The sequence below is a fragment of the Lutra lutra genome, chromosome 1 (assembly GCF_902655055.1).
Source record: "Lutra lutra chromosome 1, mLutLut1.2, whole genome shotgun sequence".
NCBI classification, from domain to species: domain Eukaryota; kingdom Metazoa; phylum Chordata; class Mammalia; order Carnivora; family Mustelidae; genus Lutra; species Lutra lutra.
Window position 1 is genome coordinate 106,994,651 of NC_062278.1, and position 15,155 is coordinate 107,009,805.

Sequence of the window (15,155 nt, forward strand, 5' to 3'; positions counted from 1 at the left end):
ATTTACAAAGCACATATTTTGTAAGGACTCATATCGAGAACATGCATGCATTTTCACCACTTCTTTTAAACATTATCCTAGCCTTTTTCAGTGCCACAAGACCAATAAAAAGCATAAATACTGAAAATTGTCCTTACCAGAGGGCACAGGATTTTTCATATAGACAGTGTACTCAACAATAAAATTATTAGGATTAATAAGTGAGTTTTAGCAAGGTCAGAACTACAAAACGTGGTGAGAGATGTTTATTTAATGGAGAAATCACATTATTAGATTGGCAGGCTCAGTATTGTTAAGCTGTCAGCTGAGTATAGATTCTTTCAATACTAATTAAAATCCCAGCAAGCTTCTTTGTGGTAATTGACAAGATTCCAAAATGCGTATTGGGGTTGCCTGGTTAGGTCAGACAGACGTCTGACTCTTGATTTTGGCTTGGGCATGATCTCGGGGTCGTGGGATCGAGTCCTGCCTCAGTCTCCATGGTTAGCAGAGTGTGCTTGAGATTCTACCTCTCCCGCTTATGTTGTCTCCCCCCCCCTTTCTAAATAAATAAATAAAATCTTTAAATAAAACGCGTATGTAGAATGAATAAAGAAAACAGTCGAGAAACCTGGAGAATTTATATTATGTCCAACTTTTAAGACTTACTATAATGCTACAGTAAATGTAGTATGGTATTAGCGAAAAAGATGTTTCAGTAGAAACCTGTTTCAGTTGAGAAATAAATCCATTTACATATGGTCAATTGATTTTTAGTCAAAATGTTAGGTAAATTCAATGAAGAGAATGATAGTCTTGGGGCACCTGGGTGGCTCAGTGGGTTATGTGTCTGTCTTCTGCTGAGGTACTGATCTCAGGGTCTTGGGATCAAGCCCTGCATTGGGCTCCCTGCTCAGTGGGGAGTCTGCTTCTCCCTCTCCCTTTGCTTCTCCCCCTGCTTGTGCTTTCTCTTATTCTCTCTCTCTCTCAAATAAATAAAATATTTAAAAAAATTAAAACGATGGTCTTTTCAATAAATGATGCAACAACAGTTGGATATCCATATGAGAAAAAAAAACTATAAACCTCAATTCCTACCTCATATCATACACTAAAAAGTTTTTGAAGATGGGTCATATACCTGACTGTAAAGGCTAAAACTAAAAACTTTTAGAAGAAAATTTAGGAAGATATCTTCACAACCTAGGGATAGGTAAATATTTCTTAGGACACAAAACCAATAATCACAAAGGAAAAAATTGGTTAACTGTATTTCCTCAATATTAAGAACTTGTTACACTACACAATTAAGGAAATGAACAAGGAAGCCACAAACTGAGAGACTTATTCATAAAACATCTATCTGAAAACTTGTACCCAGAATACATTATGAACTCATACGTCTATAAGATGTCTATAATAAAAAGAAAAACGGTGCAATGAAAAAAAGTGGATATACGACTGGAGCAGAGAAATTTTCACAAAGAAAATATACAAATGGCAAATAACATATGAAAAAGTATACAACATCATTAATCATAAGAGAGATCCAAACTAAAACTACAAAGAGATACATACCAATATACACTTAGTGGAATGGCAAAAATTAAAAAGCCAAAAAATATTGGCAATGATATGGAGCAGCTGGAATTCTAAATTCTGAATAATCAATGGGTCAAAGAGAAAATCTCAAAGAACATTTTAAAAAATATCCAGAAATTAACGAAAATACAGTGTCAAATTTTATACGATGAAGCTAAAGCAATGCTGAGAAGGAAATTTATAGCACTTGTATTAGGGTTTCCCAAAGAAACAAAACCAGTAGGATATATATGGGTATATATAAGAAGAGATTTATTATAGTAGTTGGCTCATGGGTTGTAGAGGCCACGAGGTCCCACAGTCTGCCATCTGCAAGCTGGAGAACCAGAAAAGCTGATGGTATAATACAGTCAGCATCCAAAGGCCTGAGAACCAGGGAGCTGGCCACTGATAAAAAACCTGGAGCTCTGATGTTCCAGCTCAAGAAAAGAGAAAATGTCCTTTGCCTTTTGTATTTTGGGGGGGTCATCAGTGATGATACCCACCTACATTGGTGAGGACATACCTTTCTACTAAGTCTATTGAATCAAATACTAATCTCTTTCAGACACACACTCACAGACACACCCAAAAATATTATTTTTATCAACTGTCTGGGCATTGCTTAGCCCAGTCAATTTGACATATAAGATTAACTATCACAGAACTAAATACTTAGATCAGGAAAGAAACACCAGGAGCATCTGGGTGGCTCAGTCGGTTAAACAACTGACTTGATTTTAGCTTAGGTCATGATCTCCGGGGTTCTGGGATTGAGCCCCACCTCGGGCTCTGCGCTCAGCAGGGAGTCAGGATTCTCTCCCTTTGCTCCTCCTGCTGCTTGCACTTGCTTTCTTCTAAAATAACAATATTTTTTAAAAAATAAAAAGAAACACCAAGGACAAACACTAAGATTAGAAACAATACCATTTGCAATCATTCTCAAAAAAGGAAATACCTACTTGTACATCTAATGAAATGCGTAGAGGATCTGTGTGCTGAAAAGTTACAAAATGCTGATGGAAGAATCAGAGATGTAATGTTAAGCTTGCCTAGTGAAATACTATAATACAAGCTTGCCTGGTAAAAGAACAGGGATTCTAAAGTTAGTTCCTGACTTGTGTGATTTTGGTAAATTTATAGAATGATTTTGGGGCTTTGATGTTCATCATTAAAAAGGAAGTGATATCCTCATAGAGGTTTTAGAAAGATTAGACAAGTGAGTTGGATGTAACAACGTTTTGTAAAATCTTAATACTAAACAAATGTTAGTTATATTTACACTTAAAATTAGATGCTGAAAATTTTTAAAAAATTAGAATAATTACTTATGGCAAGAATACTGGCCAAAGCTGTCATTTACTTAAGCATTTTGAACAGTAATATAACTAATTCAAGTAGGCTTATAATCTTATGTATTGGTTATTTTATCACTAGTAAACAGATTCTGTTGAATGGTCATTTAAAATACGAAGATTGTTTCCTTTAAATAGCTACTGTGATATTTTATATATTTTTATATCTTATTTAATACCAGTGTAAAATTTCCAGGCAGATGAATATAGTAACACATAATTGACATGTTTTATATTCTTCTTTTTCTCATTTCAGGTCAATGAATACATTTTTGATAATTTATCTAATAATCCTTATTTCTGAAGCCATCATCAGTACTATCTTGAAATATACATGGCAAGCTGAAGAAAAATGGGATGAACCTTGGTATAACCAAAAAACAGAACATCAAAGAAATAGTAGTAAGGTATTTTATGGTGTTCTTGACTCTGCTATAAAGGAAACTTTATTCTTTGGCACAGTTACTGGTTTGGTAGTGACTTCTGATAGGAGTGACCACTGAGCTCTTCTAAAACCGTTACTACTGAAGGCTGACAAAACGACACTGTAAGTGAAGAGTGGCCAGCATGTTTATACTGGTATGCTCTTTGCGTTTTAGGGCATAAGCAGTTGTATTCCCCCATGGCATGATTTGAGTAGTTACAAGAGATCACAAAAATTTAAATCATCTATAATGACATCCTCTTCAGTACTACAAACTCATTTTTTTATTCTGTTTACTGTATGTTGTAAGTGAATAAAAAAGTAAATTGATTTCCAGTTCTGTCAGAATAATTCAAGGAGTCTTACTGTCAGTCTACTGATGGTGTGAAATAATACAAAATATGTCATATTAAGTTTTAAACTGAATATGAACTAGCAGGAAAATTTAGCATGCAATTTTGGTAAATATTCTCCAGATTTCACATTTGATTAAAATACAAATATTGGAAGACAGAAGAAACCACAAAGCAGATCACAGAACATAGTTTCCATATGATTCATAATTATGTATTTTACCTTTCACAGAATACATGTTAAAATGTGATACTGCTGTGCTATTGAAGTAAGCTATTACTATATAATCTGTGTTTTCATTTCCAGCAGTTCTGGCCCAGCAGTTCTGGACTAACAGTTCTTAAATAGTTGTGTTTTTTTTTTTTTTTTAATTGCAGTCAATTTTTCGTTATCTGTGATTTTAAAAGGTGCAAATAGAATGGTAAATATACTCCAGGGATTACAATTATAATTTTGCTAAAGATTGTTTCAGTCGCACCAGGCTTTTTGGTAGCTGCTGAAAAGTAACAAGTAGTTCAAATTTAACCTTTCTTCTTTTACTTTGTTCAAGATCCTAATGAACAATAAAACAAAAGAAATGTATTAAAGAAGCAGTTCAAAAAATGAATTTTAATTCATGAGATTTCTGCTTCAGAATATAGTTGATGGTCTGTTTAGACATGAAACTTTCTGATAATGCTCTTTAGTATTACTAAGGAAGTTCTTATATGTTTTCTCTTATCAAACAATCATTTTTCTCCCTAGATTCTGAGATTCATTTCAGACTTCCTGGCTTTTTTGGTACTCTACAATTTCATCATTCCAATTTCATTATATGTGACAGTCGAAATGCAGAAATTTCTTGGATCATTTTTCATTGGCTGGGATCTTGATCTTTATCATGAAGAATCAGGTCAGAAAGCTCAAGTCAATACTTCTGATCTGAATGAAGAGCTTGGACAGGTATAAAGATCTTTTTAATAAATGTTTTTCTAATTTGTTATTTTTCTTGAAACAGTACATGTACAAAGACTAATACAAGTACAAAGAAAAATGTTATGAGGCTTATACAACAAAATAGTCCTACTTTCCTCCACGCCTAACTCTTGTTTCCCATTTTTTTTTTTAAGATTTTATTTATTTATTTGACAGGCAGAGATCACAAGTAGGCAGAGAGGCAGGCGGTGGTAGCGGGGGAAGGAGGAAGCAGGCTCCCCCCTGAGCAGAGAGCCCCACTCGGGGCTCGATCCCGTGACCCGAGCTGAAGGCAGAGGGTTAACCCACTGAGCCACCCAGGCACCCCTTGTTTTCCATTTTTAAACCTGAAATCGTTTCTTCCATGTTAGCGCTACATAGTATTCTTTCTTGATTTTTAAATTTTAGGCATTTATTATTTTTAATTTTTTTTAAAGATTTTATTTATTTATTTGACAGACAGAAATCACAGGTAGGCAGAGAGGCAGGAAGTGGGGGGGCGAGCAGGCTCCCTGCTGAGCAGGGAGCCCAATGTGGGGCTTGATCCCAGGACCCTGAGACCATGACCTGAGCTGAAGGCAGAGGCTTAACCCTCTGAATCACCCAGGTGTCCCAATTTTAGGCATTTATTATGGAATATAAAGATAGAATTTTATGCTACTGTTTTATATATACGTACCCAGATATATACCCACTTTGCTTCCCCATAGCCCCCCTAATATTTTTATATCACCATTAGGATTTAATAAATATTTATTTATTGACCTTATTTTGACTCTTTTAGTATTGCTTACTAATTTCGAGTTCTTCAAGTATGCCTTATGATACTACAATTACATTTTTGTTTTTATATATCATTTTCCCTAGAATTAATTGCTCTGTTTTTTTATGCTTAATTGCTTAATTTTTGTATACCACAAACAAGTTTCTGATCAATATATGAAACATCTCTTTACATATTCAAACACATCAGGTAATCTAGGATTTCCTTTCTCTTTCTCTCTTTCTCTTTCTTTTTTTGTTGGCAGCATTTTTGGAGTCTTTTGTCTTCTTCAGTATGGACTTATGTCTGAGCCTGCTTCTCAGCTGTCACCCAAGGACTTCCCTATACCATTACTCTAGAAATCCCTTTACCTCTGTCTTGTTTTGGATCTCCTGGATCCTATGTTGGCCCACCTGTGGCTTATTCTCTCATTTTGGTGGAACACATGTTGTAATAACTCCCTGGCAAAGGATGCATGAGAGGAAAATATTTTGAGGCTTGGCATGGCTGAAAATATCTTTATTCCTTTTTTTTTTTTTTTCCTTTATCCCTTTTTTTGCACTTAATTAATGCACTTGTCTAATGGATCCCAGGTTGGAAATTAGTTTTCCCCCAAATTTTAAGAACATTCCTCCATTTTTTTTCTAGCTTCCAGTGTTGCTGTTGAGAAATTCAGTGCCATTTTGATTACCAGTTCTTTATGTGTGATCTGTTATTTTATCTCTGGAAATGTTTAAGATCTTTTCTTTATGTGATAATTCTGAAATTTCATGATGATATACCTTGGCGTGAGTCTTTTTATTTTTTTCTTTCATCGGACAATGAGCTCTGTGAGCTCTTTCAGTCTGGAAATATGTGTACTTCAATTCTAGGCATTTTTCTTACATTATTTCTTTGATAACATCTTTTTTTTTAATTTAGCATTTGGATATATCAGACTGTTGATCTTGATTCTCTAATTCTTTCTTTGACTTTCAACTTGCATTGACTTATTTGTTTTTATAATTCTGGGAGAATCTATCAACTTTATCTTTTACCTAACTTTTTAAAAATTTCTGTTATAATATTTTAAATTTCTAATATTCCAGTATATCTGAATGTCTTCTTTTAATCGCATCTTATTCCTTTTCTTGAATATCATCTATTTTTTTAGCTCTCTCAGGATATTAATGATGGTTTTTTAAAGTCTTCTGTTCCCTGCATTTTCTGTTTGCTCCTAGTTCCTTTTTCAATACAGTTAGTTCTGCTACAATGTGACAAAGCATTCCTAAAAATTGCCATGCTATGTAAAATTACTTAGTAAAAACCACAGGCCTAATGGAATTAGGAGTGCAACAAAAAATTTATCAGTAATACATTTAAAATAAATTGTTAAGAAATACATAAATACATAAAGAAATTGTTAAGAAATACAGGTACTGGGGTACCTGAGTGGCTCTGTCAGTTGTCTGACAGAGGGTGGTCTGACTCTTGATTTCTGCTCAGGTCATGATCTCAGGGGCCCAGGCCTCACTGGTGGCGACTCTGCTTGAGGAGTCTCTTTTTCCCTCTCTCTGCCCTACCTTCCCCATTCATGTAAAATAAATAAATAAATAAATAAATATTCAATAATATTGAATATTCTCTCTCAAATAAATAAATAAATAAATAAATCTTAAAAAAAAAAAACATAAATACTCTAATATATGTAGCATTTTGTCTTGAAAAAGACCACATGTGGAAGTGACCAGGAGAAGTGTTGCAACCTGTGTGTCATTGTGAAGTATCGAAAGGAAGGTTATCTGAAAATAGAAGTAGATGGGGTGTTATATAGGTTATATAGGTCTTATACCACCTATGATGACCTGAGGTGGCTGGTAGCTGTTTGAGTTGTGTGTTCCTTGTGTGCAGTTTGCTGCTGTTTCTCACAGAGGAAATTATGCATAACCAAATGCAAAGTCCACATTATGCTCAAATTGTTCCCTTATATATCAGTTATATTATTACAGATTCATGTTTTAATATGTTATGTTTAATATGTTTAACATGTTATAGATTCAATACAGTGTTATAGCAGAACTAACTAATTTGTTTTAGATTGTACCTTTCTCTTAAGGAGTGATTTTCAAATGAAAGCAAATCTTTGGGTTTTCCTTACAAGCCTAGAAGTCTTCCCTAGAAAATCCCAGCCGTCCTGCTGTTTTTCGACATATTCCCTAGTGTCAATACTGGTCTTTCCTCAGTTTCCCCAGAGAGAATTACCACAGTTAGTATTTCTGCTGCTTGTGATTGTTAAAGTCATCCAGTAGAAGTCTCCCTGTTTTTAGCATACTGTCACACTTCTCTGTTTTCAGCTGTCTCACACCTGTTTTCAGCTTTCTGGGGGGCTCAGATTCTCTCTGGTTCAGTCCTGGTCTTAGAGAATAAGTCTTCCAACTATTACTCAGATAGGTGAAGGGCAGTCTTAGGTTTGCAAGTTATGAGGGGATTTCAGGTTTCATACTGTTCCTGGTACCTCCATTTTCAGCCTCATCCTGTACTTTCACATTCAGTAGTAGCTGGTACATCTACTTCCTGAGAGTTTTTGGAAAAGGGTTTTCCCCCATTGCTTAGGTTTCATATTCTAAGTTTTGTTAAGTCACTTACCACTCATTCATCTCTTGTCTTCCAAACTTGTCATATCTCCCTTCACATGTTGTCTCATCTGCCATTATTTTTGTTTGTTTTTAATTCCCTTACTCTTATTTTAGTAAAGTCTCAAAAGGAACAAAGATAATTGTATTTACTTAACCTACCATTTTTAACCAGAAGTTTATCCATTTATTTTTAGCATTTAAGAGACTTATAGTAATTTATGCTAAATATTAATTCATGTCACATTTCTTTAATTATGTATCACATATTCAAGACCTAAAAAGCCTGTTTCTACTACTTCTTTGAACACTTTTGCTCCCCCATTTTTTCTTTCCTTTGACCTTTTCCACCCTAGGTTTCCCCTCTTCCTCTTGTCCTCATGTTAGAATATTGTTTTTTGGAACCTCACACTGTTTATGCATACTCATACTTGCTTTCTCTTTAAGATATGTTAAGTGATAAACTTTTAAAATTTCTAATTCATCTAAGTCTCTCTTTTTACTTTTAAGCCTGCAAGTATTTCATAATATGTTTATTGCCTCTATTCTTTTATCTGTTTGGTTTTTTTTTTTTAAGATTTTATTTATTTATTTGACAGACAGAGATCACAAGTAGGCAGAGAGGTAGGGAGAGAGAGAGGGAGAAGCGGGCTCCCTGCTGAGCAGAGAGCCCGATGCAGGGCTCTATCCCAGGACCCTGGGATCATGACCTGAGCTGAAGGCAGAGGCTTTAACCCACTGAGCCACCCAGGTGCCCCTCTTTTATCTGTTTTTATACCAATGAAATCTACTTTGTCATATTCTGTGTCATTTCATTTCCATACTATCGAAGAAACTGCTCTTATGATGGTGTATAGTGCCCTCTCTATAACTAAAGTTAAAAGTTAAAACTTCTTGTTTATATGTGTGTATATATATATATATATAGAGAGAGAGAGAGAGAGAGATAGATATATTTGATAGCACAGGAAGGTAGAGCAGCAGGCAGAGGGAGAGAAAGAAGTAGGCTCCCTGCTGAACAGGAAGCCTGATGTGGGGCTTGATCCCAGAGCCCTGGGATCATGACCAGAGCCAAAGGCAGACGCTTAACCCACTGAGCCACCCAGGTGCCCCAATATATTTTTAAAAATCAAAGTTAATTTATTTATCTCTAGCATCTAAATTCTGAAGAGTCCTCCATGACTGATAGGTCTGTGTCTATTCTAATCATCTTTGAAATATTATTTCTGTTTGACTGCTGATATATTTTATATCATAATTTTTTATACCTTATTATTACCTTATTATTCTTCCTGATCTAAAAGTTTCTTATTAACTTGTATAGGTAAGTGACATCTCTCTGTATCCATCTTTATAATTCAACATTTGCTGTAAGTAGTGGGCAATCTATAATATCACATCACAAAGGTAAACTATTTCATCTTTTATTTCTAATTTCAACATTTTCTAGCTCTATGACTGGTAAGTTATTTAACCCAACTCTTCCTTTGTTTCTTTTTCTCTAAAATAATAATAGTACCTACCTCATGGAGTTGTTGAGAATATTAAATGAGTTAGAACACTTAGCAGTGCTGGCAGTCTAATGATTGCTACACAATTACTGGCTTTTATTATTACTATTTTACGTAGCAGAATTCCTGCATCTCAGATGTTGTAGGTATCTTTACTGTTTGCAAGAAAATGAACTTTAAGGTATATTTTCACATTTTATTTCTTGGTCCAGGCAATTTTTTCCAGCTTTAACTCTGCCTCCCTTTTTGTATGTTGAGGCTTTTATTCTGCAATCTTGCTGAGCTCATTTATTCTAGCAGTTTTTTAGTGGATTCCTTAGGATTTTCTATATATAAGGTCAGTTATCTACAAATGGTTTTACTTCTTTTTCAGTCTGAATACCTTTTATTTCTTTTTTCTTGCCTGATTACCCAAGCTAGAACTTTCGGTACAATGTTAAATAAAAGTGGCAAGAACAGACATCTTTGCTTTATTCCTGAACTTAGTTTAGGGGAAAGCATTCAGTCTTTCTTCATTAAATAAGATACTAATTATGGGGTTTTGTAGATACATTTTATCAGGTTGAAGAACTAGCCTTCTATCCCTAATTTGTTGAAATGTTTTTATCATGAAAGAGTATTGGATTTTGTTAAATGCTTTTCTTGAATGTGTCAAGATGATCATTTTAATAATACAATAAAGAATACCAATTTATTATTGTGATAGGTTTCGTTGACTGATTTATGTTGAACCCATCTTGACATCCAGGGATAAACCCCACATATTCATGGTGTATCTTTTTTCTATGTTTCTAGATTGGTTTGTGTTTATTTCCTAAGGGATATTGGTCTTTAGTTGTTGCTTTTCCTTGTGATGTGTACTTCCCTTTTTAAATGACAACTTTCTCAGATCACTGTTGCATCAATCAGATCCTCAGCATAAATCTAGTTGTATCAAGACTTGACTTATTCATCCTTCTCTCTTTGGACCTGCCTTCTTATAGGGTTAATTTTCCAGAATTATTCTCAAAAGAGTAGTAAAATTATTTTTCTTATCTACTTTTAAAAGTATTTTTATTTAGGGACACGTGGGTGGCTCAGTTGGCTAAGTGTCTGCCTTCTGTTCAGGTCTTGATCTCAGGGTCCTGGGATCCAGCCCTGTATCATGCTCCCTGCTCAGTGGGGAGTCTGCTTCTCCTCCCGCTCTGTCCTTCCCACTTGTGCTGTCTCTCTCTGTCTCAAATAAATAAGATCTTTAAAATATATTTTTTTTTCATTTAAATACTTACCTTTTCACTGAGCTTGTTTTCTACCCTTGGTTTCAATTTCCCCCTCTAATATTTTAGAAAACTTTCCATCTCTGATTTCTTGTGTTGCTATTACTTTTGTGTTCCTGTTCCCAGTTCTGTACCATTTCTTCTGGACCACATAACCCTTTCACATTCTAGGTTATTAAGCATTCCTTCCACCTTGCTCAAAGATCATTCTTAGTCCTACTACCTCAAAACACCTTATCCAGGAGATGGAAAAAAGTATTAAAACCCCCATTATCAGTCAACTCTACAGATGAACATGGATCTAAAAATGCCACGAACTTCAAAGTTTATATAGATTTGAAATATTTTATGTTACCCTGTTTTGTTTCTGTGCATCTTAATTTATTTGCACTTAGATTATTAAAAAAAAATCTCAGCATCAGTATAAAATAGGTAAGCTTGACTTTAGGAGACAGAGGAAGACAAGGTTTTTTCGTTTAACATAAGACCATAAACACAAAAATTTATTTTCTTTTATCTTCCATCTCTAGGTGGAGTATGTGTTTACAGATAAAACTGGTACACTGACAGAAAATGAGATGCAGTTTCGGGAATGTTCAATTAATGGCATTAAATACCAAGAAATCAATGGTAGACTTGTATCTGAAGGACCAACACCAGACTCTTCAGAAGGAAGCTTATCTTATCTTAATAGTTTATCCCATCTTAACAACTTATCCCATCTTACAACCAGCTCGTCTTTTAGAACCAGTCCGGAAAATGAAACTGAGCTAGTAAGCAACTTTTAAATTAATGAATTGGAATTTCATTTGAAGTAATTCTCTTTGGTATTTGCTGGATTGTAGGAGAAAAAATTTAAGAGTCAGTGGAGCAAGGAATATATATTTGAAATGTATATCCTTTGATTCAGCACTGAGAATTTGTAGCCACAATCCAGTTTAACTTGCAAATTAGCATGTTGCCTGCCTTCATTCTCTGAGTATTTAAATGAGACTAAGTGGAGAACCCTTACTGCCTTAAAGTAAAGAAGACTTTGCTAAGAAATAGAGCTTAAATGTATTTAATACTTTTTGTGATCTCACTTTTTCCACAAAAGAGTTTTCATCTTTACTTATAATTTGGCTCTTTCCTAAAAAGATATTCTTGTGTGAAGGGTCATAAGCAAGTGTGACATTTTATTCTGCAATGAGCTAATATTCGGCAGTTCAGGATTATAGCACTCCTATTGTAGATCTAAGATAACCAAATTTCTAACTGTATTTATTGACACCTTTTTTTCCAATTCTGCTTACAGTTTTCTAAAAGTTACTTGGGAATGGTATTTTTATTGAGAATATTATCCTTCTACAGATTAAAGAACATGATCTCTTCTTTAAAGCAGTCAGTCTCTGTCACACTGTACAGATTAGCAATGTTCAGACTGATGGCATTGGTGATGGTCCCTGGCAATCCAACTTTGCACCCTCCCAATTGGAATACTATGCGTCTTCACCAGATGAAAAGGCTCTAGTGGAAGCTGCTGCAAGGTAGTTTGATCTAATTTCCAAATCTTCAGAAAAACACCTTTTAAATTAAAAGGTGCAAATACTAGAAAATTACTTAAAATTGTCAAACAAAATTCATAAACACATAAAGGTAGAAGTATACTTTAAATTGTAAATATGTGTTATTAATTTTGTTGTCAAACTTGCATTGAATCATATTTTGAAGAGATCTTTAAAAATCTGATTACTATGAAATATGAATGATATAACTTCTGAGAAATACTTGTGCATGTATTGTTTTGCACCTACACTGATTCTTCACATTCTTAAAAACATTGCCATATTCAAAGAAATATTTTAAAATACATCTTAATTGTATACTTTTATTCATGCTAAGTTATAATGACATATTATGAAACATGAAATATCATCCTTAAATCTTATATTTCTTTATCTTTTAATCCCTAGAATTGGCATTGTATTTATTGGCAATTCTGAAGAAACTATGGAAGTTAGAACACTTGGAAAACTGGAACGGTAATTTTTTTCTATTCTGTAGTTTTCTATGTAATTAATAGAGAACAGGAATCTGTAAGCTATGGTCCATAGGTCATATTTATAAGCCTACAGCTGGCTTATAAAGCCTGCAAAAAACTTCATTATATAGTTTAAAGGTTGGGTTTTTTTTTTTAATGCAACAGAGACCATATATGGCCTGCAAAGCCTAAAATATTTACTATTTGGATCTTTACAGAAAAAGTCTACTGACCCCTGTTGTAGAATGATGTAATACTATGTTATACTTCATCACAGGAATACCAGTATCCTACTCGGAATCTTTCATTTGTATTTTAGCTTAGTGTTTCTTGAATTTACTCATAGGTTTATTTTTATGCACCCCTGGGGTAGCTACATGAGTTCTCACTAAATTAAAAAAAAACTTGTTTATATTTCCTGTGATTTTATTTTTCAAATGTTAGGGCACACCTGCCTATTTCCAATATTTACACTGCTTGATAAATTAATCCATTCCTGTTCTATTCATACCTTTCATGGGTTTACTGATTCCAGTCATATCTCACCTCCAGCTGTCCCTTTCCAAACTCTGCTTTTCCAAAAAATAGAATAAATTCTAAATAGAAATAATAATAATTTTCTAAATAATAGACAAAATTCTAAAATAGAGCCCATTCTTTGGCTGTTTTCATGGAGAAGCCTGTCTAGCTCATTTCATCAACTTATGAACCATCATACCACTCTGGTTTGTTGTGTGGGTTTTTTTGAGATGTACATCATTCTATATGAATATCACTATATAAATCCATCCAGAAAACTTTAAGCCACACCTGACTTATCCACACAAATTCCTTTACTACTCCTTATAAAGGCATTTACTCCCCGACCTGTACATATGTCCACTGTGTCAGATTCAGAATCACTGCTATAATGATCCTCCATTACTAATGTGAGTGTGTTGTATTTCTCAGGTATGTTTGGGCAGAAAAGAGGGTTGAGAATCAATTACATTTTTTAGTGAGAAAAACATGAAGCTGGGCAGATCTGGATTCCAGTCCTTTGCTGTGCCACTCACAGGCTTATTTGACTTTAGAAAATTACTTATCTTTCTGAATTGAATAGTCCTCTTCTGTAAAATGAGATAAGAACTACCTTCTTTGGTTCTCATGGGTATTAAATGACATAAAGTATATCAAGTACTTGGGATTTGGTAAGTACTCAATATGTGTCAGTTCCTTCTATTTCTGTCTTGTGTTGTTATTAATGATGCATAATCCATCATCTTGAAATTGTAGTTGAGATTACTTTCTTGTTCTAAATCTTATCCTTTATAGAGTTTCTTCAAATACTCACTTAATATCTTTCCAAAAAAAGTAAACTTTTGGTCTTTTTTATTTTTTTCCTTAGGTACAAACTGCTTCATATTCTCGAATTTGATTCAGATCGTAGGAGAATGAGTGTAATTGTTCAGGCACCTTCAGGTAACCTATCTAAACTTTTATGAATTTATATTTATCTAATATTAAGAGTTTGATAACTGATTTTTTTTTTTTTTTTTTTTTTTTAGGTGAGAAGCTTTTATTTGCTAAAGGAGCCGAATCATCAATTCTTCCTAAATGTGTAGGTGGAGAAATAGAAAAAACCAGAATTCATGTAGATGAATTTGCTTTGGTGAGTGTAAATTTCTAAAGATATAAAACTCTAAAAGATATACATATGTAAGATTTAAGGCTTCATTTTTGCATTAGTAATTTATCAAAAACATGGAAATTCTGCAGTTCTGTTACATTATGTGTTGGCTCCTACATTCTTTGGTTAAAAATTAACTTTCAACCTGCTAAAATACAGGTCTTCTCTTTGAACCTTATAGTCAGGGCTTTTTTGGCTGCAAAGACTATTTAAATTACTATATTAAAAAGAGGAGTTTACTTAAAGAATATAGGGAAATCCCAAAGATGTGGAGATACTAGAACCTTCATACTTTGCTGGTGGGATTATAAATGGTACAAACACCTTAGAAAATAGTTTAACAGTTCCTCATAGAACATAGAATAATATAGTTACTATATAACCCAGGAGTTCACTGCTAGTTATATACCCAAGAGAACTGAAAATGTATGTTCACATAAAAACTTACCATTATTCCTAAATAGGCAAAAGGTGGAAACATCTGAATGTCCATCAGCTGATGCAAGAATTAAACAATGTGTCATATTCATATAATGGAATGTTGTTTGGCCATTAAAAGAAATGAAGTAATCATATGCTATAACATGGGTGAAACTTGAAAAGTTCCTATGCCTAGTGAAAGAAGCTAGTCACAAAAGGTCACATGTTCCATTTATATGAAATAACCAGAATAATGG

General features: G+C 33.9%; 1 protein-coding gene across 2 annotated transcripts in view; it reads left to right on the forward strand.

Annotated features, from left to right (window-relative positions):
• The window catches only part of ATP11B (ATPase phospholipid transporting 11B (putative)), a 115,245-nt gene that overhangs the window by 51,213 nt on the left and 48,877 nt on the right, over window positions 1-15,155 (forward strand). For both annotated transcript variants that reach the window (XM_047731340.1, XM_047731333.1), the window contains exons 11-17: window positions 3,172-3,322; window positions 4,438-4,635; window positions 11,320-11,562; window positions 12,140-12,315; window positions 12,742-12,810; window positions 14,197-14,270; window positions 14,357-14,460. In XM_047731340.1, the coding sequence (XP_047587296.1) occupies window positions 3,172-3,322; window positions 4,438-4,635; window positions 11,320-11,562; window positions 12,140-12,315; window positions 12,742-12,810; window positions 14,197-14,270; window positions 14,357-14,460 (1,015 nt within the window). The remainder of the gene's footprint in view (window positions 1-3,171; window positions 3,323-4,437; window positions 4,636-11,319; window positions 11,563-12,139; window positions 12,316-12,741; window positions 12,811-14,196; window positions 14,271-14,356; window positions 14,461-15,155) is intronic.